This window comes from Physeter macrocephalus, chromosome 10, assembly GCF_002837175.3.
Source record: "Physeter macrocephalus isolate SW-GA chromosome 10, ASM283717v5, whole genome shotgun sequence".
In the NCBI taxonomy this organism is placed as follows: domain Eukaryota; kingdom Metazoa; phylum Chordata; class Mammalia; order Artiodactyla; family Physeteridae; genus Physeter; species Physeter macrocephalus.
The window spans coordinates 14850939-14878010 of NC_041223.1; the positions used below are offsets into that span (position 1 = coordinate 14850939).

Genomic DNA, 27072 nt, shown 5'->3' on the forward strand with positions numbered 1-27072 from the left:
TTTTTTGCAACAAAAGAGAAACATAAAGACATCATGAAAATGCAAAACTTTTGTGCTGCAAACAAAGACACCCCATAGAATGGGGGAAAATATTTGCAAATTATATATCTGATGAGACTTGTATGCAAAAGATATAAGAACTCTTACAATAAAAAATAAGTAAACATAAACTCTTGGGACTTCCCTGGCAGTCCAGTGGTTAAGACTGCGCTTCCACCACAGGAGGCAAGGGTTTGATCCTTGGTTGGGGAACTAAGATCCCGCATGACGCATGGAAACATGGCCAAAAATAAAAATAACATAATTTTAAAAATTAAAACTCTTACAATAAAAGATAATCTAATTTTTAAATGGAGAAAAGAATTGAAGACACTTCTCCAAAAATATACAAATGAGGCTTCCCTGGTGGCGCAGTGGTTGGGAGTCCGCCTGCCGATGCAGGAGACATGGGTTCGAGCCCCGGTCTGGGAAGATCCCACATGCCGCGGAGCAACTAAGCCCGTGTGCCACAACTACTGAGCCTGCGCTCTAGAGCCCCCAAGCCACAACTACTGAGCCCGCGAGCCACAACTACTGAAACGCGCACGCCTAGAGCCCATGCTCCACAAGAGAAGCCACCACAATGAGAAGCCCGCGCACCGCAAGGAAGAGTAGCCTCCGCTCGCCGCAACTAGAGAAAGCCCGCGTGCAGCAACGAAGACCCAAAAATAAATAAAGATAAAAAATAAAAATTATAAACAAAAAAAATCAATTGGTGAAACTCCAGCAGGCCCCTCCCTCCTGCTAAATAAGCATTTTTTAAAATGCCGTCTTGACTTCCTCTTCCATGATGCCATCTTCTTGCTCTAGTTTGCTTCCTTGCTCTCTTTCTTGTAGGAGAGGGTGAACTACTTCCTCATAATCTCATGTTCTTAATAAAACATAAACATAGAAAAAAAATCCCATGCTTTGGAAAAAAGTAATGTATTATACCATAGCTCCTGCTGTGGCTATGAAGTCAATACAAATACACAATTGTGTTCTAATTTATGGCAAGTGTCTGCAAGTAATTCTCATGTGCTCAGTATTTTAGTAACAATGTTTAAAACAGGAACACATGTAGATAAGGAAATGAGTAAATTCAAAATGTGCAGCTTTATATAAACATTTTACCAAAAAAATTTTAAGCACTTAGCAAGGGCACAGACTATCACTTCGTTTAAGTGACATAATTTAACAACTGTCTGGACAACATCTATAATATACATTATGAGTTTCTTCATCATAAAGACCTCATTTTTAATCTTCCCTTCTTGACCTTCCCCCACTGGAAGATAAAACCAGTGAGATTTTCAGTACAATTTACAATTCATTTTATTATTCTGGTGCAAGAAAACATTCCCAGGTTTATTTCCAATTTCAGTTTCAAAACAAACTGACCTGAAACTTAGTCTTTAATAGCTGTGATCACCAATAAATGTGTAAGATTATAAAAGGTGAATTAACTCGTTGGTAGTACAAAGTCAATGCAGAAGAATCTTTCCTACTCAAAGCATTTTTTTTAAACCGTAGAGCAATCCCATTCATTTAAAACACTTATGTGTTAAAATAACATATTTCAGTTGATTATGGACATCACAAATAGAATGTAAAAGATATTACATTTCTTCAAGTACTATTGTTTCATTCTGTTCAATTGTGTGTTTCCTACCATCCATTCTACAGGTCAATCAAAATACAAATGCGTGCAAATAATACAGGTCATTGAAATGAAATAAAATTCAAGGAGAACAAATTGAGAATTAACTTATGAGGTAAGTTCTACTTTCGTGTGTTCAGATATCACAGTTGTTAAGAAATGCCTCTCTTTACAAAGCATATTTAACATGTAAATATATCTTCACTGAGCCCTTATCTCTAGAGCCCAAAATCAAGTTGAGTAAAATTCCATGCCTCCTAGAATATTAAATACCATGCAGCATAGTATTTTTTAAAATGTTAACTTTTAAAGCAGAATTCACTTATATTTCTGCCCAATTAAAAATAAGTTCATTAAAACCATTTGAAATGATGCATTGAACTTGAAATAAGTTACTAAAATTCCAACATAAATGTAACTATCTGTAACCAGTGTAATCCACCTATCCCCAAAACAATGTAGTGGGGCAAAACGTTCCAAGGAGAAAGCATGAGAGTGTGTGTAAAAGAGCACTGAGAAGCCAAGCTTCCCAGAGCTTTTCTGGGGATGAAGAGTGACTGTCAGATCTTTCTACCCAACTGAGAGTTCCTACACCAAGTCAAAGTGGACCATCAAACTGAAATATTCCATATTTCCCAATGGTCAACCAGTTGGGCACAGAAGCTGTGAGCTGTTCACCTTGCCCAGGCTGCAGACCAACCTGAACTTCAGCTTTTAATGTTCTTATACTGCAGACAGGTGCAGGGTGGAAGCCATTCAAAGCCTCATGAAATGGAATGGTAAATTCCCATCTTCTGTCCCCCGTCAACTTCCTGTAATTCAAATCACCCTTAAATAAAATTAAATGTGCCTTTTGTAGTGTAGCATATAAGTCAGGAGCGACTTGAGGCATTGCACTGAATTCATGAGGCAGAGTCCAAAACATGTGATCGAGGTAAACCCATCTGCCCATTTTAATATGGTTTTCCCAGTCAACCCCACATTTGGACACCCACTTATGATTAGAATGTTTTAGTTGTTTGATTATCCAGTTAAAATCATGTAGAGTAGTATCAGAAACAAACCATGGAATCATTTTCCCATAAAAATGGATCTCAGTAGCCAGTTTAGAGGACAACAGTAAGTCAGCTAATACTAAATCTGTAACAAGTTCAAACCCAGAATTATCCAGAACAATATCCACTCGAGTAATAGATGCTTTTTCTCTTTTTTTTTTGCAATTGCTAAGCAATGACCAAAGATGTTCCATGTCATTCACTAAAATGAAAGGTTTTAGGTCTTCCAAAGAATTTATTAAATTGGTCTTCTGAGAAATAGTTTTCCCACCTGATAGAGACAGATCACACTTATTTCCCCACAGCGAAATCTGAAAAAGAAAAAGCACAAAACATTTACCCTTCTTGTGAATAACCAACAAAAACTCTATTACGTAGGATGTAATGGGAGGTGGGGTTGCTAAAAGTATTCATAAAATTCTTAAAATAAAACTCTTCATATAAAATGTCCACCCAATCTACATTTTCTCTAAGTATACTGTATAAAAAAGGTAAAACAATGAAACTTTAGCCAGGATGCAATGAACTTAAGAAAAAAAACAGTTTGAATAATTTTAGCACTCACATCGTTTAATCAGAGTGAAAGTTTTTGCATCTTGCAGATATTATTAGAACATGATCAGATGCTGTAAAATGAGGCTACAAAGTTTACTTTATAATCCAGAGGCAAGAGAAAATAAAAATTCCCCAATCCTTAGGACCTGGCAACTTTTCTGGGATTTAGTTCTCTCACTTGTAAAATAAAGAAATTGAACACGGTGATAACTAAAGATTCTTCCAACTCTCTATTATTCCACTTTGAAATACTCAAGTTTATTTTGTAGGAAATGGTATGTAGCCCCATTTTTTTAAGCTCTAACTAAAATTACATGTTTAGAACTGTAGGCTCTAGAATCAGACAGACCTGGGTTCAAATCCTAGCATCTCCAATAAACAACCATGGTAAATTAAGCTCTAAGGCTCAAATTCCACAACTGAAAAATGAGATAATAATAGCACTCAGCTCGTAGAGTTATTCTGAGTATTTGATATAATGCATGTAAGTAATGTACCCAAAAACTGGCATACAGAAGTATTCAATAAATATTAGCCCAAACAGGCTCTAGTATTCTGTGATTCAAAATAAGAGGAAAGTGCATGTTCCAACCAAGAATATTATTTTTAAAAAAAGATAACTCAAGTGTCCAAATTTGATGAAGAAACATACAACAGCACACGTGACGGCACTCTCCAGCTGAGGTCAGGGTCTCTGTTGGCCTATGGCACATTTCCTTCAGATCATCTTCCAGTCTGTAATTCTGTATTTATTTGTGCCATTATTTGTTTATATTCCTTCAGGATTACAAGTTCAATGACAACAAGGACTAGCCTGTTTTCCTCAGCACCACATGCCCGGCATCTAGAACAGTGTTTGATGAAGTTGACACTGAAATATTTGTGTGAACAGTGGTGGAGTGCTGTGGCTTTTAAAAACATCAATAATTCCCTAGAAACTAAGACACCTTCAGGCTTCCTGTAGGAAGGTAACCTGCTGGTCACCGTGAGCACTGATGGGGACACCTCTAGCTTCCTTTACGTGGGAGAAGGGTGGCAGTTTGGGCTAGCTGGCTGAACTAGATGACAGAAGATAGATCAGTACGCTTTCTTCTTCACAATTTATTATACTTAGGGGACAAAGAACATATTCAAAGAAGATTATTTCCCAAAAGAATGGGCTGGCTAGGGGCAGGAAGTGACATGCTGATTTTTTTTTTTTTCTTTTCTTTTCTAACTCTAAGCTAAGTATAATAGTGAGAGGGGGAAATAACACTCCGGTTTATGAGTTAACAGAACCATGACCACTTTTCTTCCAAACTCAAAATATGCCTTTCCTGCTTCATCATTCAGCTTACTCTGCTCGCCCTCAAAGTTTCATCAGGACTTTATCACATCCCACAACTATCAGCACATTCAGCAGCCTCTACTTTCAAAGTATATCCAGAATCTGGTGACATTTACCATCTCTGATGCTACCAACTTGGTCCAGTCTGCCCTCACCTGAGTCACTGTAGTAACAAATCTCCCCATTTCCACCCTTGTGCCTTCGGTCTGTCCTCAGAAGTAATCCTTGAAATAAGTCACTTAATGTTACTCCTCTGGGCTTCCCTGGTGGTGCAGTGGTTGAGAATCCACCTGCCAATGCAGGGGACACGGGTTCGAGCCCTGGTCTGGGAAGATCCCACATGCTGCGCAGCAATTAAGCCCCTGCACCACAACGACTGAGCCTGCGCTCTAGAGCCCGCGAGCCACAACTACTTAGCCCGTGTGCCACAACTACCGAGCCTGCGCTCTAGAGCCCACGTGCTGCGACTACTGAAGCCCGCGCGCCTAGAACCCGCGCTCCGCAACAAGAGAAGCCACCACGGTGAGAAGCCCACGCACCGCAACGAAGAGTAGCCCCCGCTCGCTGCAACTAGAGAAAGCCCGATCGCAGCAAAGTAGATCCAACGCAGCCAAAAGTAAATAAATAAAATAAATAAATTTATTTTTTTTAAAAAGTTACTCTTCTGAGCAAAACCCTCTAACAGCTTCCCGCTTCATTGTGAGTAAAAACCAAAGTACTCTTCTGAGCAAAACCCTCTAACAGCTTCCCGCTTCATTGTGAGTAAAAACCAAAGTCCTCGCCCTTGCTCCGGAGGCAGCCTGGCTTCCGTGCGGCCCCGGCCCGCAGGCCCTCTCACCTCTGCTCCCCATCCCCTGATGCCTCCCTGGCAGGGTCTCCCACACACCTGGCAGCCTCCCCGGCTCAGGGCTCCGCAGGAAGCTCCACCCAGACGTGAGGGGACCCCCTCCTTCACCTGCCTCGGGGCCCGCCCCCCTCCTCAGCAGGCCCTTCCCTGGGGGCACGGCTTAAACTGCAGCTCCACGCCCCTCCCCCACCACTCCAGGTCCCCCTTCCCCGCTTTATTTCTCTTCCGAGCACCTTCAAACATCTCTTTCTGGAAATGTTTCGAACATCTTCCCGGAAGTAAGGGCTGGGGAAACTGCTGTGTAAAACCACATACTTTCAAATAGTTCTGATGATAATGATACATTTTAAATTTTAGGATGTTTTGAATGAGAATTCAAAACTAAACTTAAGATAGATGAAGAAATGTAATAAAACCATATGAAATAGGCCATGGGCCACCCGATTGTTTCCACCTGCTGATGACAACTGCACGACAGCTGTGCTCCACTCTGTGCCCAACACTTACAGGAACGAAGCTAGTTTAATTCTCAGGTCAAATTATGAGGCACAGAGTACCACCCTCACTTAACCGATGAGGAAACTGAAGCTCAGAAACATCAAGTACCTTGCTTCAGGTCCAAACACAAGTAAGTAAGTGACACGGCCAATATTCAAAGCCAAGTCGGGCTGGGCCGATCAGATGACTGAACTTCAGTATCTCTCAAGAATGACAGAGCTATGAAGCCAGATGACTCCTGTACCACTAAAACCTCCACTGGGAGTAGAAGAAACTTCAAAACCCCTTTTCAGAGATTAAACGGATTTTCATCTCTCAGATAGATAATTATTAAAATGATAAAAAATGATCACTGATAACTTAAATGACTATGTAAATATGCTTTGCTGTTAAACGTGTACCAGTTTATTTTTCACCTATTTAAATAAACTCAGGAGATTATTACATTTACCTGAAGAACTTTAAAAAACTCATTTTTCAGCTGATTTTCATCTAGGTCTTCAATAGTTTTCATCAACTCTTGCAGGTGAGTACATAAAGCAATGATAGATTCCTGAGACTCAAAGAAATTTTGGTCTTTTAATTCTTTAAATATATCAAAGTCATCGATTGGTGGACTAAAGTAGGAAAAAAGCATAAGTAAAACATTTATATAACTCTGTACCTTCTTTTTTTTTTAACATTTGGGTAACTGCAAGGAAAGAGAATAGTATAGCATCCCATCTAAAAAATTACTGGTAATTTTTACTAGGTTTAACATAGATCAAGTTACACAAAAATAATAATCAAATTACACAAAATAAATCAAATTAAACAAATTATGCAAAAATAAATCCCCACACTCATTTTAACTAATTGTCAAATGTTCCTTAATCAAATATTTTACTGCAAGCATTAAGTAATTATAGGGACTGTATCTATAATTACTTACCCAGTGGGTTTTCAGGGCAAAAGGAGAAAAAGAAACAAAATTTCAAGACAATTGCTTTAGTTCAACAAACATTCTTTTGGGTGCTCAGGGTGGCCAGGTTCCAAGTAACAAACATATAAACAGAATAGTTGAATACAATGTAGTGATTACTAATAGAGTCAAATACAGATTATGGGAACCCAATGACCACTTGAGATAGATCAGACAATATTAATGTAAATTTTATTATAATGACAAATTTTGATCATTTATGTGTAGATTTTTAATTTTTTAGCAACTTTTACTCCCAAGTTGACTTTGACCAATGGTGATGTATGTGCCATGGCTACATCTTCATGTTGTCCAATGAGAGATCAAATAATATTAATACTGGCCTAAGAAAAACATAACTCAGAAGACAGAAATACTAACATAAAAGACTTTACAGAATCAAATGTCAACAAGATTCAGATCATCTGTTCTTCAAAATTAGCTACTTTTTCCATGGGTCTTCTACCTTAGGGTAAAAAGGCAATATGGCTGATGCAATGGGATTGACTAAAATCAAAACCAAAAACATACCAGAATTTACACATCCAAATGATGGCTGCCTCCCTTCTCAGTCAGTCACCTTGGGAAGCTACACCCTTAGTCCAAGAATGTTGCCATTGCTCAAAGCACTTTTGGAATTCCTCTCTGGGGATTTTCTTCAGAACCTGTGGCACATTATTAAACGTCCTATCAGTGACAGTATACCTTCATCCTTTGGAGTTTAATTTGTTTTTGGAAACAGCCAAAAGTCACTCAGAGCAATTTCAGTAGAATGAGGCATGTAAATCAAATGGAATAAAATATTTTTGATCAAAAATGAGGAGTGACTAAAAAATAATGAGACTAATCTTTTTTTGAGGTTTGTAAACTGGCTCTGAAAGAAGTTCCAAAGAATTAAAAGACGTTTTTAGCAATGGCAGCATTGCTGAAGTGAATCAGTCTCTCGAGGTGACTTAAAAGGACAAAAATTATTTGGATGCGTGGGTTCAACTGCAGGGGTCAGCAGACTGCAGCTTGCAGACCCCCTCTGGCCCACCGCCTGTTCTGTAATTGATCTGCAAGCTCAGAATGGTTTGCACATTCTTGAAGAGTTGGAAAAAATTTTAAAAGATTTTGTGACACATGAAATTCAAATTTCAGGGTCTATAACTGATGTTCTATTGGAACACAGCCATGCTCATTTACATACTGCCTATGGCTGCTTTGGCACCGCTAGAGCCGAGCAGCTGCAACAAAGACCATGTGTCTTCCAAAGCCTAAAAGATTGACTATCTGGCCCTTCACAGATAAAGTTTGTGGACCCTTGTCCTAGTGCTTTATTAACAAATCCTTCATTAATTTAAAGTCACACCTCATGTTAAGAATGAGAACTTGTGCCTTATATTTAAGAGAGCAAACTCACATAGCTATAAATGATTTCAGATTTTAAAATGTTTGTTATTTTAGAATCTACTATAGCTGTATATGTGTACACAATGACCCAGGGGTTCTCTCCCAGGTATATACGCAACAGAAACACACACGTATGTTCACCAAGAATATGTGTTCGAGTATTTGTAGCAGCACTCTTCATAATAACCCCAAACTGGAAACTACTCAAATATCCATCAACAATAGAACAGGTCAACAGATTGTCATGTATTCATATCATGCAATACTATACAGCAATGAAAACTAATGGTTTACAATTATATGCAACAGTATGGATGCGTCTCACCAATGTAATGCTGAGTAAAAGAAACCAGACACAGAACTACTTCCATAAAATTTCATTTAAATGAAGTTTAAAAACAGGCACAACTAATGCAGGTCAGGATAGTGGATACCCTTAAGGGGCAGTGATGGTGGTGACTAGAAGTGGATCCAAAGGGGCCTAAATGCTGCCTCTTGATCCAGCCACTGGGGACACAGCATGTGCTGGTAAAGACTGCTGAACACTTAAGACATGTGCACTGTTCTGCATGTATATCACACTTTAATAAAAGCTTAAACATGTCTGCCATTTTCTCCGTACTTTCATTTTTCACTATCTGAAGTATATTTATTTAATATATTTAAATTTTACATATGGCTAAAACTTTGAATCTTAATTTAGATTTGCAGATTATTCAACCATTTAACTCTAAAAAAAACCAAAATATACATCTTGACAACGAAAATTAGAAGTATGTTTCAGTGTAAGGGGCAAAATCAACAGAAACATATCTTAAAGCTAATGTGTGCTTTGGGATCCTGCAAAAGTTAGGAAGACCATTCTTTGGTCACTCTGGAGGGGTCACTGACACAGGATAGGAATTCTTCCTGTAAGAGCCCTAACAAATTGGACACTTAAAAACTACTTCAGGGGTAGTGATAAATTAGGAGTATGGGATTAACAGATACAAACTACTATACGTAAAATAGATAAGCAATAAGGATTTATTACATAGCACAAAGAACTATATTCAATATCTTGTAATAACCTATAATGGAAAATAATCTAAAATATATATACACACACATATATATTTATGTGAATCACTTTGCTGTACACCTGAAACTAACACAATATTGTAAATCACTGTACTTCAATTAAAACAAACTACCTCAGTGCTAGTTTTGCTGTAGGACAGCCTTTCTTTGCACTGACCTGACACCTGAGTATGGTACAATATCAGACAAATCCCCGGACCTTCAAATATCTGCCACAGAGATCACCTTAGGAGAGTTCCACATCCATGGCTGACTAATATTCTCATTCCTGGAACTTAAAGCTGAATTTTGCCTCTACCCCTTTTTTTTGTTTGTTTGATTTTTTACGGTACGCGGGCCTCTCACTGCTGTGGCCTCTCCCGTTGCGGAGCACAGGCTCCGGACGCGCAGGCTCAGCGGCCATGGCTCACGGGCCCAGCCGCTCCGCGGCACGTGGGATCCTCCCGGACCGGGGCACGAACCGGTGTCCCCTGCATCGGGAGGCAGGCTCTCAACCACTGCGCCACCAGTGAAGCCCTCCCCAAAGATTTTTAAACCAGGTCTTATCTAAGTGTGAAGATCCAGCGTCTGGAACCAAGGCCCCACACGGCAAACATCTGTGGTGGCAATAGCTGAATCCATCAGTGGGTTCACATGTGAAAACAGCACAAAGTGCAGCAAAGCCCTCTGTAAAGGCCCGGCAGCTGTGCAGTCAGGAAGCTGTGTGAGCACATAAAGCCACGCACGGCTCATGGCTTCATCCCTTACGAAACTGTAAGGTGACAGTGGGTCTCCCTGGGGCCTGGAAAGAAAAACTGATATGCAGGCCCCACCACAGACAAATCATCAGGATTTAATGTAACAATTTCCAAATCTGTATGTTTAAAAACAAAACAAAAAACTTTTCCCCAACTGGGTGACAAATGTGCAGCCAGGTTTGAAAGCTCCTGCCTTAGAGTTTTCATTCTCTGAACCTGATCTGCCTCTAAAATCAAACTCAGAAACAGCATTCCTTTTACCTTTCTAACTTCCAAACTCCACTAAGCCTGATCAGGGTGCCACTCAGCATTTCAACACTTCAGCAGCTTTGTCTAATACCATGGATATTTTCCAAAGTTATGAAACCATCACCCAGAACGTCAGACTAACCTTAGTCCTGGAAAGATATCCAAATGTACTACTTGTTTGAGGAGGGTTCTAATCCGATTTTACAGACCAGGCTCAAATACTGGCTCTACCATTTACTAACCATGCAGCCCTGGGCAAGTTACTAATCTCTTTGAGCCTCAGTTTCCTCCACTGTAAAATGGAAATCATAATACCTATGCTTCACTGGGTTGCAAAGTAACTAGAACGGAGCTGGTGTTCAATATATGACAATGCCTAGTGTTTGCTATAGTCTTTTGCTTGGATCTGGGAGCCAGAAAATGTGCTGTCTTTTTCACATTATATTCTACTTTTAGAGCACAAGACCTAAAACATACTCATTCAGCAAATACAAAAACTTTTGACTTTAAAATAATTTATAAAGATGAAGACAGAAAAAAAATAGTGAACAGACTCAAATTTACGCATGTTCCCCAAAGTCATCTTTTTATTTTAATAGTAGTGCTGGTTTAATTGATTGTTTTCAATTATCCTATGCTATATTTAGGAACAGATACCAAAGGATTCCTCTTATTCAGCAAACCTGTATTTCTGTAACCTTTGAGCTAAAAGAATGATCCATATTACACTTTCTTCTGCTCTACAGGTCAGTTCTCTGTCAGAATTTTCCTAGGAAAAATTAAATTAGTACAAACAAACCTATAAAAAATTATTTGGAGGACTTCCCTGGTGGTCCAGTGGTAAAGAATTCGCCTTCCAATGCAGGGGATGCAGGTTCGATCCCTGGTCAGGGAACTAAGATCCCACATGCCATGGGACAACTAAGCCCATGTGCCCCAACTACTAATCTCACCCACTCTGGAGCCCGTGTGCCACAACTAGAGAAAACCCGCACGCCACAACTAGAGAGAAGTCCGCGCGCCACAACGAAGATCCTGTGTGCCACAACTAAGACCCGACGCGGACAAAAAAAATAAACAAATTAATTTTTAAAAATTATTTTTTTCTAATCTAGCTGTTAAAAAAAGAGTTAAAAATTATTAAGATAGTGCATAAAACAATGTAGTGACTCCTTTCACCAAATAATTCTGACATATTATCTATTTTTATAAACAAAACATATGCTTACTTTGTCCTGTCTTGATTTTTTATATAAATATTTCAAATTAACATCTTTTGCTCAATAGGTACATTTTGTTTTACTCTACAAATAAGTTTCTTTTTTGTTTTTGTTTGTTTGTTTGTTTGTTTTTGTGGTACGCGGGCCTCTCACTGTTGTGGTCTCTCCCGTTGCAGAGCACAGGCTCCGGACGCACAGGCTCAGCGGCCATGGCTCACGGGCCCAGCCGCTCCGCGGCCTGGGGGATCTTCCCAGACTGGGGCACGAACCCGCGTCCCCTGCATCGGCAGGCAGACTCTCAACCACTGCGCCACCAGGGAAGCCCAATAAGTAAGTTTTTATAAGGATTTTTATATCTGAATATCCTATTCAGATATTCAATCTTAGGTCTATTCTGGGCAAGTGGATTATAATTGCCAAGAATGTATTACAGCAACAACATTCACAGAAATATCCAATAGTGCCATTAATATCTGTTGAACTGAATACAGGCTTCTACTGGTTTTTATTTTAAAACTTACCATTTTATAATTTTTAAAAAAGCACAAATTATCTAAAACATTTGTTATTTGATTGCTATATACTTACCTTTGGATAATTGCTTCATGAATTCTACGATACATGTAGCATTCTACAAACAACCACGGTGAGAGAAACCACCTTGGTTTTCCATTACTTTCATTTAAAAGGCTCTGTTGATATTCTAGGTACTGATTCCATAGGTCAGTATCAACAAACTTCTCAACCAAAGGAACAATTGGTTTATCTGTTTGCAATTCATTCCGTAATTTAGAAAGAAGAGAAATTGCTTTCTTTTCAGCTTCCAGGCCTTTCTGCAGAAATACAGGGGGAAGAAAAAAATATACACACACACACACATATATATGAAAAGTTTACATGTAATTAATATATATAAGTATTTCAACTACAAATATAAGTATATATGTACACACATATATACATAATTCCTCTAGGGTAGCAAATTTTTATGTATCTAAATTTAAGAAGAAAAAAACTAATACATTTCAAAACTACATTTTATATCTTTCAAAAACTATCATAAACATTTAAATTTAGAATTCTTAAGTTGAAAAATCAAAGAACAACACAGATCTCTTATCAACATTATGTTGCTTTATCTAGCCTGCCTTTTTTTTTAAAGTTTCACCATATGAACTTATCTCCAGGTGGAATGACCATTACCACAGAGGGAAAACTGTTTATTGTGTTTCCGTTAGAGTTAACCAAAAAAGAATTAATGTTAAAACACAATTCTTACCTCTCCATGTTTCTCGAAAAATTCACTTTTATGTCGATGCAATGTATCAATAGCCTTGGTTAAGATCTGTGGTAATCTGTCTTTAACTGTAAGATATGCAAATGACCTAGAAAAGAGTCATATACACAGTATATTACTTAGTAGCATTAACACTAGAAGGCTGGTCATCTTTCAGTTTTTGGAACACCTCATTTAAATTCAAATTCCTTCTCATACAAGCCCTGTAAAGTAAACCAGCATTGCCCAACCCCTACAGTAACACAGGAAAATCTGAAAACCTCTCTGATACACCGTAAAAGCTAAGCACTCTTTGTGCCTCAAATTCCAGGCTCTACCCTTGAGTCCACTTAATCTTTCTTAGCTTTCTCATTGTATTCCTTTTATTTTCCTTAATCAGAAACTAGTTTAACAATGTGATAGGACTGAAAAAGAGTTATCCTAAAAATCAAACAGGCTTTCCTCCTAGGTCTATTACTTACTGACTTCTACTTAGAAAGATGAATGAGGCAATGGATGTAAAACTGCCTGAAAGACTTTACTGTGCTAGAAAAATATAATGAAAGATATTTATGAACCTGCTTCTCGTTGTCTATACTCTTAGCCAACTTAATTCTTTTCTAAGGTTTTTCTTGCTGCCTTCTTTACCTGCCTAATAACTCCTTCCATCCTCTCTGCCCCTAAACAAAATTAAGGCATATTACCATCTTGCTCTCCCAACCAGAAAATTAGAGATTTTCAAAAAGTGTCAAAGAATGAAGAAAGCTGGAGAGGAACAAAACTTGAGTATACCTGAATCAAAAATTAAAGATATTCTTGACTTTAGACATGCAAAAATCAAGGGTTACAGATTATCACTGTATGTTTAAATAGTTTAAGGACATACATGATTCGGTTAGAAAAAAGACTTTAGTACTGTGCAGTTTTTAGATAGAAAGCACAAAACTTAACTGATCAGTTCATGTGTATCTTCAGATCACCAGAGACAAAGTAAAAATGAAGAAAGTTGTAATACTTCTGCCCAAATCTCCTATTCTAACTTTCATGTGGGATCATCACACTTCTAAAAACCCAAACACCGTACTGCAATTTTTAAAAATAGAGTTATATACCCTGAGTATTTTTTCAAGAGGCTTCTTCAAATGTTAACCATAAAACTCAAAAAAATAGAAAAAAAATAGGAAAAGTGCTTTCTGATTCTGTGGTGTTTTACAGTGAGTAGGTTTTAATATGCATAATAACTGCTCTGATCAGAATTTAACTTTTAACAATTACTACTAATTCCTTGGGAGAAGAGAAAGAATATTAACTCAATTGACACTTGAATTTTCCAAGGCAGCAGATACGAAAAGAAGTGACAGTCCTTTGAGATTTTACTTAACTGGAAAATTATTCTATTTTTCCAGCTACTAAATTTCCTCAGAGGCTTCCATCTCTAAGGGTAAGGTCTCAGGTCTAGGACTTGTGTAAGAGCAGAGATGCCTAGGACTCAAAATTTAAGGAGGCAGACACTCCCTATATTTGCCTGAAGGTGAGCACATGCTTAAATTCTGGGACATTGGCCTCTCTGGCCTCAATCTACTGCCGGTGCGGTCAATTTCTTCCAAGTGCTCTTGTGTTTTGCCATCTTTTGCAGTAAGGACATATTTCAAATATAAATTGGGCCTCTCAATTTATACAGAGAGATATAATAATTTTATAGAATCTATAACATGATGCCTAAAACGCAAGAAGATACAGGCACTTTTTATGGTGGGATTATGAATTAATCTGGTCAGCAATAGGAAGAAACACATTTCTCGATAGATCTCAGACCCTTAACTTTTGCAGACAACTTTAACCCCCCCAAAGTAGGTTTATTAATTAAATTTGATTAAAGCCACGCGCTGCAACACTCTGAAAGGAGGCATACATTCTCAACAGTCATGAGTAAGTTAAAAAAAAACCAAAACCAAAAAAAAAAAAAAAAGTATCGAACCACTTGAAAAACGCGTTAATTGATTCACATTAATACAAGGCTATCAAAACCCCTGAACCACCACTGTAGAGAGAGGTGGGGGTAAGCGGAGATTTTCAGTCGAGGTTCGCAGTCCTTTCCCGTGTAGGCAGGGAAGAAGCCACGAATCAGCGCAAGGAAGAAGCTGCAAAGCCGATCCGAGCCTGGAGCCCGGAGAGAGGCCGCCTAGCCCTCGCCTCCCCGCGAGCCTTTAGAAACCGAGGCACCGCCCCCGGGAAGCGGAGCCCGGACAGCGGGATGGAACTCGCTGGCGGCAGGGAGCAGGCGCCTCCGGCCCGCCGCTGCTTCCCCGCTGGTACCCACAGGTTCCCGACGAGGCCCAGCTGTCTGCAAAAGTGGGGAGGAGGAAAAGGAGCGGAGCGGGCGAGGAAAGCGACACAAACCCTACGTCCCGTGCCGAGAGAAACACCGGAGGCCCCGCCATCACCTTCCGCGCTCCCCACGCCAACGCTCGGGTTTCACCCGCCGCAGGAAAGGAGGCGGTGCAGGCGCGGGGGAGGAGCTGAGAAAGGGAGGGACGTGGATTAAAAAAATGCTTTTGAATGAAGAAACTTTATTTGGTGCCCGTAGAAGAGACAAACAATGGCCGAGGACGCGGAGATCTTCCGGGGACGAAGGCGGGGACTGCTGAGGGCGACGAGAGAAGCGGAATAAGGAAGCGGGCGGAAGGCGGAAGCAACCAGGGACCGGGACGTCGCAGGGACCAGGGAACGGATAAGGTCGAGGCAGCACGGGTCACGTGCTCCGACGGTCACGTGGACAGGGCGGCTTACGCTCCGCTGGGCCAGGAGTCCTGTGCGCCTGCGCAGTGTCGGGGGCTGGGCGGGGCGTTGGGTCGGTGTTGGGACTGGCTGGGGGAGTGCGGGGCTGCAGCCAGCACTCTGTCTCTTGCCTGCGGCAGAGCCGCCGGAGCTTGCTCCTTTGGCGCGTCTGTTCTTCCCGCCGAGAGGTTAGTGCACTGCCTTGTTCTGGGAGCTTGTATGGTCTCGCACAGCGGTCCGCCCTTTGCTCCCCGCCGCCCTGAATGTCTCACGTCACGTGTTTCACCGGTACAGCGGAGGCCCCCTGCCTATGACAGTGATCTTTGGTCATTTAGCTGGGAGTGAAAAGCACTCCGTCCATAGCCACCTACTGAACCCTTCTTTGAGCCAGTGCATAGCGGTAACTGCAAAGATAAAATAATTTTGAGCAGCTTAAGGAATTGGAAGGCGTGCTCCAGAGATTAGCGCCATTTATCCATTGACTCATAGCCTAGTTGATACAGATTTCTTAGTTGGTATGTTCTTAAAAAGTAGAAAATGTGTCTAAGAACTGAGTAGCTGCCTTGTATTTCATTCAAAAAATACGAGTTGAATACCTGCTGTTTGCTGGGCACTCTGGTTACAGGAGACACAGCATGAACAAAAGGCAAATCTTTATCCTCAAGGAGCTTAGGTGCTACAGGAGAGAGACAAAGATCTCCTTTCCTCTTCTGTTTTTTTCCCTGTAGCGTTGTGACTGTTTAATGTATATTTTAGTGGTTTACCACGTGTATTATCTGTCACCCCCACTGTGATGTAACTTTCAAAAGATAGGGATTTTCGTCTATTTTATTTTCAGCTGTATTAGCAAGTAGGACAATTTCTGTCACATGGTAGGAACTCAGTTCATAATTTGTTGTGTGAGTTAATAAATTAAGAACACAACGTGTTTGCAAGTGATGTGAAATGCAATGCAGAAATAGAAAGTGGAGGAAGCTAGAGTGTGGGTGCTGGTGTGCGTTTTAAGTGAAGTGGCTGGGAAGACTTCACTGTGTAGGAGACATTTGAGCAGAGGTCTGAAGGAGGTGAGGGAATGAGGCTTACAGACAGCTGGGAGAAGAGTATAAGGTATAGTTAGTGCAGAGATCCAGAGACCAGAGTGACTGGAGCAAAATGAGCGAGGGGAAAAAGCTGGAGGAGATGTCAGAGTGGTGATAAAGGGCAGAGAATGGAGGGCCATGCAGTCTATCTTTAGGTGTTTGGCTTTTATTTCAAGTGAAATGTGAGGCCATCATCAAATTTTATGAAGAGGGAAGATGTAATCCGATTTGAGTTTGGTTGCTGTGTTCAGAAGAATCTGAAGAACAGAAGCTGGGAAACCAATTCGGAGGCTGTGACAATAATCCCTGGGAAGGACAGCAGCTTGGACCAGGGTGGTGGCAGTGTTGGTGGTGAGGACCAGTCCAAACAAAGCCAGTGAGATTTGCTGACAGATTGGGTATGGAGAAGGAAGAGAAGAATAAGGTGGACTGCAGGTTTGGGGCCTTAGCAAAGGTAAGGATGGAATTGCTATTTCATGAGTGGGGGAGACTGGGAAGACTAGGATTTGCAGGAAGATTTCAGAAGCTCAGTTTTGAGCGTGTTACATTTTTCATGCTCATCAGAGTAGTTTAGGGATAAATATTTGCTATTCATCAATTGTAGGTACTATATAAAACTATGAGATTGGGTGAGATCACCAGGAGCTGAGAGTAGAGAAGAAAGGTGGCCCAAATACTGAGCCTTGGTACATTACATTCTTGGGATGGGAAACCAGCAAAAGAGACATCCTGCCAATGAGGTAGAATGAAAATGGCCAGCGTGGTATCCCAGAAGCGAGTGAGGGAGTAGGGTGGAGTGATCAGCTGTATCACATGTTGCTGGTCAGTCAGGTAAAATGAATACTGAGAAGTGACCACAGGACTTATAAATGTGGTCATTGCTGGCCTTGACAAATGGGTTTTGGTGAAGTGACAGAGATGAAAGCCCAATTGGAGTGGGTTCAAAAAAAATCAGAGAAGAGGAGATGGAGAGAGGCCATAAAACTCCTCTAAAAGGAGAGGAGCTCAGAGAACAAGTGTAGTATATGGAAGGGAAGGTGGGGGTTGGGGAAGAGTTGTTCTTATATGGTGGGAGAAATCAGAGCCTAGTTGTATGCTAATAGGAACGTGTCAGTAAAAAGGGAAAAATAAATAGCATGGGAGAGAGAGGGGAGAAGGGCCTAACTGTGTCTTCTGTAGGCAGGGAGGGAAGAGACTCGGTGTGCAGACAGAGGACCTGGCTGTAGATGGGACCACGGGCACCTCATCTGTAGCAGCAGAAGGGAAGACAAAGTATATGGGCACAAAAGCAGTAGGTGGACAGGTGGATGATGGCAAGAGCTGGTGGAAGTTCTCTCCTGATTATTTCTGTTTTGTCAACCAAAGAGGAAGCAAGGTCGTTATTGAGAATGAGAAAGGAGGAGGCATTGAAGGTGCGAGGAGAGAGCAAAAAGTAAAATATAGTATGGAGGTACAGTATTTAAGGTCGTTGAGCGGCATGAAAGGCCCACCTGAAGTGAGTGGTCATGATTTTAAAGTGAGACCAGGTGGTTGCTGCTTGGTTGTCTGTCTCCAGACACGTTGAGGTGCAGGAGTCCAGGCACAAATTGGGTGAATTATATTTAATTCACGTTGAGGTTTTGTCACGTGGGTACGTGGAAGAGAGGGGTGCAAGGGATTTGAGGTCCACGGAGTATAACTAAGTGTGGAGGAAGTGATGTGGGGAGTGAGGGACAGTGAAAAAGTGGCTGAATCATTTAATTGTAGGTCCTGTTGGGGCTGAAGAGCTGTTGGAATTGGGTGATAGAAGGAGTGAGCCTGAAAGATCAGAGGTGGTGTTTGGAGAGTACAATGCTTGAAATTGAGAACATGAGGTTGCAGATATTGGTAATGACAGGTCGAGAGCAGGACCCTCCAACAGGAATACGATACAAGCCACACACGGCATTTTACGTTTTCTAGACACTTTAAAAGTAAAAATTAAGAGGTGAGGTTAATTTTATCTAGCCCAGTATATCTAAAAATATTATTTCAACAAGTAATCAATATAAAAATTATTGAGATATTTTACTTTTTTATATTAAGGATAAAATACAAGGTACCCAAAAAAATTATTTTAAAAATTTTATTGAGCCACATTTCAAGTGCTCAATAGCCGCAGGTGCCAGATGGCCATGATGTAGCTCGGAGCGAAAGACCCTGGGAGTGAGTGGGTAAGGGAGGATGGAAGATGAGATCACTCGGGGTGGGGGCGGTGATCACGCCCCCCCACCAATCTGCACGGATGTAGAAACCATCAAGAAATAGGACAAGGACACTGTGGAGCACAGAAGTTCGATGCCCAAAATGTTATATAGAGCTCTTAGTGTAATTAAAAGTCTAGTGTATTTTTAGCTTTAAATTTAGTTTGTGCAATTAAAATTTCACTTTTCTGAGATGTGTTCCAGTTTTTAACAAAGCCTAAATAATTTTGTGTGTGTGTCGGATACCTTAAATGCTACCCCTCTGTTTTTCTCAGCAAAGATAGAAAGCACGCTTGTTTGTCCTGCAGCCTTTACATTCTTTGTCCCAGCCTCTGTGTGAAGGCAAGATTTAGAGCTTGGAGGTAAGAATCTCCTAGAAGAGAATGGAAGAATCCAGGTCTGTGTAAACAGATTCCTAAAATATTGTAGAATTAGGTTCCGCAAAACCCACTGGTTCAACTGGCAGGTAATAGTACTAACTAAAGGTGAACTAAAATAGCTAGTTGGACTAGAACTAAACAGAGAATTCCAACTTTTGAAGATATTTTGAAAGCAGCAGGTTCTACCTCCTGAATATCGCAGTGACTCATCCTTGCCCTCATCCTTTTAAAGGGAGATAATATATGTGCAGTGGTTACGGTGTTGTCTTTAGAACTGGAAAAGCCTGGGATTTCCTTCTGTCTCTGAATCACTGATTGTAAGCAGTCAGCCTCCCTAAGCCTCGGTTTCCCCCTGTGAAGTACCTCACAGGATTGTCGTGAGGTGAAGCAGAGCACTTGCTGGGGACAGAGTACTCAGAAAGCTATGTCTTAGTCTCTCTCAGTTCCTCCTCTAAGTTTTAACCAAGGATATGTTTCTTAAATGTACTTTTGACCATGTGAGTCTCACGTGAAGAGCTCCGACTTCCCTCCCCTATAGAAACTCCTTTTTTTTTTTTCTTTTTTTTCAAAATTTATTTATTTATTTTTGGCTGTGTTGGGTCTTTGTTGCTGCTTGCGGGCTTTCTCTAGTTGCAGTGAGCGGGGGCTGCTCTTCGTTGTGGTGTGCGGGCTTCTCATTGCAGTGGCTTCTCTTGTTGCAGAGCACGAGCTCTAGGCATGTGGGCTTCAGTAGTTGTGGCTTGTGGGCTCTAGAGCGCAGGCTCGGTAGTTGTGGCACGTGTGGGATCTTCCTGGACCAGGGCTCGAACCCGTGTCCCCTGCATTGGCAGGCGGATTCTTAGCCACTGCGCCACCAGGGAAGCCCCCTATAGAAACTCTTTAGGACCAGTACTTAGGGTGCAGCCACAGGCTCCTGTTCAGCCCTCAGCTGCTGCTGCGGCTCACGCCTGGCTCCCCTGCAGTTGCATCCTGTTTGTCAGGTGAACGATACTGTTTACCTGGGGCGTTTGACTTGCTGATTCCTCTGCCCTTTTGAAACCCGATTCAAACATCACCTCTGATAGGCACCAATAATTGTCTGTTGCTTTAAGGTGTTAAAAAAATGATATGTGTTTAAAGGACAAATAAGCTACTTTTTTTTTTGGTTTGGCCACGCCGTGTGGGATCTTAGTTTCCAGACCAGGGATCGAACCCTTGCCCCCTGCATTGGGAACGCAGAGTACTTCCACTGGACTGCCAGGGAAGTCCCTCAATAGCTTTATAGTCTTGTAACCTTCCAGAAAGAAGGCTAAAGGTTGACTAAAGGAGAGGTGGTGAAAACACTTGTATGTATTTTTTTAACCTCATTCTTTTACTAGGCTTAAGTTAAGATGTATCTATTTTGCAAATTGTTTTACAGAAATATACCTGTTACCTGGGAAAACACTGTATATTTTTTAAACATTTTTTATTTAAAAACTTGAACTTTGAATTCTTTTTCTTTTAGCTTGAGATGTGGTAATGTCAGCCAGACTTCTCAGATCCTGGGCCAGATCTCACTATATTTTATCAAAAGCGCGTCAGTGCCAAAGGCTTGTTCATCGAACATTAAAACCACTTAAGGAATTTGAGACCACAACATGCAACACCCTGGCAAGAAGTCAGAACGTGAATTTGTTCTTTCCTGATACAGCAGCTGTTGGTTTGAATAAGTCCCAGGTCCTGGAAATGAACCGGAAAATATCAAATACAAACGTACTCTCTCCATTAAATACCGCACGTTACCAAGATGAAAAAGAGCACCTTCCAACTAGGAGCTCCCTTGGTACTCATGGGAAGGTGACTCACAAACCAAATCTGTTAGGTTTTAAGTGGTTTATAAAAATACTTAAGAGACATTCCTCATCTGTGTCAACGGAAACACTTGTTTCTAAACAAGACTTTCCGCAAATCAAGAGACCACTGAAAGCATCAAGGACCAGGCAGCCATCCAGGACCAACCTTCCAGTTCTGCCTGTGAACAAGGTAAAAACACTTGTGGTGGTGGCGCCTCTGTTCCCTAATAATCAGTCTGAACCCCTGTGGATCCCACCTCAGCCTGACTACCAACATAGGAGAGCCAGCCACCAGCTCAGCACTTCTTTCAGGATCTTTGAAGCCTAATAGTAAAACCTGTCATCTCCAAAGGGAATCACCATCTTAATTTTAGGAATTAGTGGTACATATAAAGGCAAAATAGAGGCAATTAAATATAAAAATATAGTTTATGAAAGGATTAGTTAGTGGCCTAAGGAAATTTTGAAAAAGACTAGTAGTAAGTCCATTCTAGGAAGAGTGCTATAAAAAGCCCCCATTAAAAAAAAAATCAAGCTGTAGAAATTCTGTATTAAATTTAAAAAATTTTTGTTACATTAAGTATGCAGACAGGTAAACATTCATTAGCCAATGGTGACTGCATGGGAGGGGGTGGTGAAAGGACATGGCAAGGTGGAATCCAAAAAGCAGAGTGAAGGTTTTTGCTTTTTTTTATCATTTGAAGGTTGAAGTGGTTGTTTTCATTCACTGTTAAGAGGTTTATGGGAATTTCTCATCTACAGTTATCATTTGCCCACTAAATGATAAATATTTAAGGTCAGGATCAAGCCCTTCGGTAACCTGTGTATCTTGCATGATACTTGAAACTGTGCCTTATACTTAATAAATGTTTATGAAACAGGAAGGGATAGAAGAGAAGAAAAGGGATCTTTGATGTCTGTCGCCATCAACATTAAAAGTAGGAATGTCGAATATTTAAAACTTGATGAAGCATTCTGAATCTATCAGAAAACAGGTTATTCTGTCTATCTTAAAATCTCGATTCTGAGAAGTAGACCTTGAGAGCATTTAACTTGTTCTGTTTTTGTTTTTGTTTTTGTTTTACTGTGTGTTTGACTTCCTTTAAAAAGGTGTACAGGCCTTCACGTCTTATCCTCAGGTTGTGAAGTTAGGAGTTGGTTAATGACTTTTATTTTGGATTCTAGCTTTGTTTACATTCTTGTTTGGTTTCCTTGAACCCACGATATGAAGGATGGGAGTTTGGGATGCATTCTGCTCTCACCCCTTTCTTTCTAGCTCTTGAGTGTTTAATTATGTTGTTTAGTTTTGTGATCATCTGGGAAATTTAGTATTTAAGTGACTGAGATGAAATTAAGTGTAAAAACCTGACTTCATAGCAGATCCAAAAAAGAGGAGGATCAAGTCCCTTTTTTCTTTTGTTACATCTAGCAGCCCAGAGCAGAATCAAGTTTCTTATGAAAGGCTGGTAAGGTCAGAAATGTCCCTTTTTTTTGTAGTTGTTGGTTGTAAACTGTCAAAGAGGCGTTATTTCTTTGGGCTGTCCGTAGACTTGAAAGCAGTTTTCCTGGATTCCGTTTTTTATTTTTCTTTAGGACTTTCTTTTTTTCTGCTTCCAGGAAAGGATTTTTTTTTTTAACATCTTTATTGGAGTATAACTGTTTTACAATAGTGTGTTAGTCTCTCCTTTACAACAAAGTGAATCAGTTATACATACACATATGTTCCCATATCTCTTCCCTCTTGGGTCTCCCTCCCTCCCACCCTCCCTATCCCACCTCTCTCATGGCAGGAAAGGATTTGAAGTAGATTTTCAACATTTAATAAGTTTCAAATGAGATAATAAAAGCATTACATTTAAAACAGAGCAAGCAGTTGATATGAACAGAGAAGTAAATATTATCAGATATCTGATATGAGTAGTCTAGTTGAACATTTAGTTCCGCGAAGCCCAGTGATTAAAGAAAGGCAGGAATACTCCTGGGTTGTACATTTCTTGTTGTCTAACAAGAAAAAAAGAAAAACATAAGAATGTCTTATAAGAAATAACTTTTTCTCTCACCAAATTTAAGGAGTCATTTATTTCCTGGGTCCTGACAGGACATATTATGTAACGTGATAGCTGTGACTTCAGTTGGAATTTCACGAAAACAGAAACAGTATGTCGTTTCTCTGGAAGCGCAGGAAAATAATAAACAATCTTTTCTATTTCTGAAAGCATTTTGAAAGTGACCTGAGGGAGTATGATTTTTGGAACATTATTTTCTAATGATCTTACAGGAGAACACAGTCTTGAGGTATAATGAGGTAATATATGCCCAGGGCTGAAGACTGGCTTTTATCTGTCCCGAATAGAGGGCCCCTCCGTTTCCACGTGGGCGTCATGGGGCTGGCGAGTCCCCTTTGGTGGTAAAGCCCTTTCCTCCCCTGTGGACTGAGGCAGGAAAGGACTCTACTTTGTACCCGAAAGAGGTGCCCTTTGTCTCATTCCCCACGTGTGCACGTGAGCTCACCCTCTTACCTCTGCCACATGGCGTGCGCTTGGAATTGACTGGGTGAGGCTACTCACACTCTATATTGGAATCAAGTCTTCACCCGATTCCATTTGTAGAGGTCATAACCTACTGAGATATCCAACCCACACACCGTTGGCTCATCACTTATCATGGCAGGGCCAGTGCTTCTTGTTGGTCTGTCCTGTCTTTGAGGAGGACGATGCCCGAGGATGAGGACCACCCTCTGAGCAGCGTGGAGGCTGGCAGAGGAGGCAGGGTGCTGGGGACGCCCAATAGTAGTTTTCAGGCTAACACCACAGTGTGCAGTAAAATTAACCAGTGGGTTGTTAATAGGTTTGGGGTTTTTTTGGTTTGTTTGAAGAAATAGAATAGAAAGTATCAATGCATTACTCATGATAAAGGTAAATATTGTTCTGTGAAGCTTTTGTGTCAGTTATTGGTGTGGGTGTCTGTGTGTATGTAGGTACTGTGTATGTGAAAGGGTTTCTCACCATGGGTTGTAGTCAGAAAGCTTAAAAGCTAAAGCTTTATACTAGTAATGTAAAGTGCATCTGTGTTTTATAACTTGCGCCTATAATCTGTACATAACAGGAAAAACATGCATTTTTTTCCCCTTAGCAATATAGAAGCAACATTACTGTAATGCACTAATTTCTTTTTTTAGTAAAAGAACATGAATAAAAATAAACTTTTTTTTAGGAAAAGTATTCTGTCAGAGTATGTGATGCTCTAAAACAAGAATCATATATAAATTTCTAGCCCCATCTGCTGGAATATGTTTTCCGTGGCCAGAAAAATGAAACATACTGAAACGTGGTGGTTTTCTTGGCTTTGGTTTTGTTTTGTTTGGGTTTGGGTGGTTTTCTTTTAACATTTTAAAATTGAAAGGCCTGGGGCTTCCCTGGTGGCGCAGTGGTTGCGCGTCCGCCTGCCGATGCAGGGGAACAGGGTTCGCGCCCCGGTCTGGGAGGATCCCACATGCCGCGGAGCGGCTGGGCCCGTGAGCCGTGGCCGCTGGGCCTGCGCGTCCGGAGCCTGTGCTCCGCAACGGGAGAGGCCGGAGGATCCCACATGCCGCGGAGCGGCTGGGCCCGTGAGCCGTGGCCGCTGGGCCTGCGCGTCCGGAGCCTGCGCTCCGCAACGGGAGAGGCCACAGCAGAGGGAGGCCCGCATACCACAAAAAAAATAAAAATAAAAAAATAAAATAAAATAGAAAGGCCTAAATTTAAGTCTTAAATCCAATAACTATTTTAGGTTGGTTTGGCACATTTATTTAAGAACAAGTTGTTGATCCCCATGCTAGAACCTGAAATTTGCTATATATTTATATTTAATGCTCAAAAAATAATGGTTCATTATAAAAATCCAGAAAAAGACATGTCTGAAAATGAAAGCTTCTTGCAGAGTAACAACATCTTTAAATGATAGGGGGAAAAAATGCAAAGATGACACACTCTTTCCCTTTACCAAATGGATTTAAATACAATCTTGAAATTGAAAAACAAAGGATATAAAACCCAAAAAAGGTATTTCTAAGAAGTCAAATTGGAAAACCTTGGGAATCATTTATTCACAGAAGATTTATAACTTAAACAGAGACTCACATCCCAGATGTTTAAGGAGGATACAGAAAGTAGTGTGGCGAGCCATATAAGTTATGTAACGTAGGCTAAGCCAAATAAGCTGTGAGACATTGGCTAGAACTCTGAGCCAAACTAAATAGGAGATGGTGAGAGAAGGAAAGGTGACAATCTTCAGAAAATCTGCAAAGATCCTTGGAATGACTAAGTTAAAAACAAATTGTGTTTAAAAATTTATAACCTGACTCTTTGGAGCTCACCATATATTTTTCTCATGGAAGTAGTGGTTGAATGCTTTGACTTGTTCCATTTTTGAGAATGTAAAATAGTATAAGTTTTTTTTAGCACAGATGGGCCTGGTCAGTAAGAAGGATGATGGTGAAGCAGGCACGAGACAGGGAGTGGGAGGGACTGCATCGGCTGGAGAATCAGCGCCCCCCGCCCCCAACCCTGGTCAGTTACTGCTAAATCTTCCACTGGGGCGAAAGATGGTGGAAATCTGGATTTTGTGTCAAATGGCCATTTATTGTTGATAGTTTGTTCAAATCTTGAAAACACTATGTGGGTCAGCTCTTGAGTTGGCTAGTTCTCTGGGCTGCCAGTTTACGGCTCTGATTCTAGAGACAGTCAGCAATGCCGTTTCTAGTACAGTTATGGGAAAACCCTCCACTGGACTAGCTGTTGACCTTCTCCTTATCTCCTGTCTTCTCCTTCGTGCCTCCTTCTCTTCCCACTCCAGCCTAAACGAAGCATGTCAGCTGTAGCAGTCCCAGAGTAACTCTGACATCCAACCTAATGCACTGGGATTTTGGTTAGCAAGCTTCAGTAAATTTGTCAGCTTTTGTAGGGTAGAGCCTGCCTGCCATGGCCTTACCTGATGCTTCTTTCCAGGATTCCTTTGTTTCACCCAGCTTAATCTCATATCCTGCCAGCTCTTTTTAACTCCACGGAGCCTTAAAAGAATAACTAGTGCTGGCACTTCTAAACCTTAAGCACATAACTGATTCCTGTACTCCAGTAACCAGCTTTGCTTTGACTGTGTGGATCCATATGTTTTTGTAAATTAACGTGTTCTTACCTTCATAATGAATATGGGAATCAGCATATCAGATACCTGCAACAGGAGGGTCCTGCGTCCGTTTAGCTCACATTCAGTGACAATTTCAGCTTGTCTGACTTTTAATTTTTTCTCTAATTGAATTAAAATCAATTAGACAATTGAATGTTTTGCTAATGAGTGGATATTTTACGGATTTTAGGTTTTTCAGGTCCTCCATTTATTCCTCTGCTACCTTTTAAACCACACATTAGAACTGTGTAACAGATGGAAGAAAAAGCAAAGCAGAGTTAGGTCATCTCTTGAGAAAGAGCCAGGAGTTAGGTAACAAAAGGGGGAGGAAGGAGGAAATTTATGTACTACTTTTCTTGAATTTCATACTAGGAATGTAGCAGAAAGGGAAAGAATTTAGGAGCCAAGATGAGTAAATCGCAGGAATAAATTTTGATTTAGTGACTCATATACCTCTTTTGATACATATGGGCCAAAGCACCATATGTATCAAAGACAGTAGAATCACTAATGTTCTGATTACTAGATACTAAAATATAAAATTATGAACAAATGAAAATTCAGATGTAAATTACTTGATAAACTTTTTAGCCTCCCATAAATTTTGATGGTTTAAACATATCTGTATGTGCCATAATAATAACTATTATCTAAAAAATGTTGAACATTTGTGCTAGTCATGGTTCTGAGCAGTTGACATTCATCAGCTTGTTTAAACTTCACAACAATCCTATCAAGTAGGCATTATTGTTATTCTGATT

The 27072-nt window shown here is 40.6% G+C and overlaps 2 protein-coding genes across 7 annotated transcripts in view; one reads left to right on the plus strand and one right to left on the minus strand.

Annotated features, from left to right (window-relative positions):
- Positions 1 to 1335: 1335 nt before the first annotated feature.
- Positions 1336 to 15379, minus strand: ARMT1 (acidic residue methyltransferase 1). Of its 2 annotated transcripts, none has more exons than XM_007102488.2 (5): positions 15276 to 15379; positions 12879 to 12984; positions 12188 to 12432; positions 6412 to 6577; positions 1336 to 3044 (listed from the first exon to the last, which is right to left on the minus strand). In XM_007102488.2, exons 1-5 carry the CDS (start codon positions 15314 to 15316, stop codon positions 2277 to 2279), a joined length of 1326 nt encoding a protein of 441 aa, XP_007102550.1. In that variant the 5' UTR covers positions 15317 to 15379; the 3' UTR covers positions 1336 to 2276. The 2 variants fall into 2 exon arrangements, with proteins under 2 accessions (XP_007102550.1, XP_028350123.1); XM_028494322.2 differs by having other exon boundaries at positions 15320 to 15350.
- A 348-nt stretch (positions 15380 to 15727) lies between these two features.
- RMND1 (required for meiotic nuclear division 1 homolog) overlaps positions 15728 to 27072 on the plus strand; it is a 46931-nt gene continuing 35586 nt past the window's right edge. For 4 of the 5 annotated variants that reach the window (XR_003681384.2, XR_008618329.1, XM_024122668.2 and 1 more), the window contains exons 1-2: positions 15728 to 15841; positions 20821 to 21338. Coding sequence is in view for 3 of the 5 variants with exons in the window: in XM_024122668.2 (XP_023978436.1) it covers positions 20835 to 21338 (504 nt within the window). In the remaining 2 variants the exon portion in view is untranslated. Of the gene's footprint in view, positions 15842 to 16977; positions 17187 to 20820; positions 21339 to 27072 lie in introns of those variants that run through there. The other variant, XM_028494323.2, reaches the window with a different exon arrangement.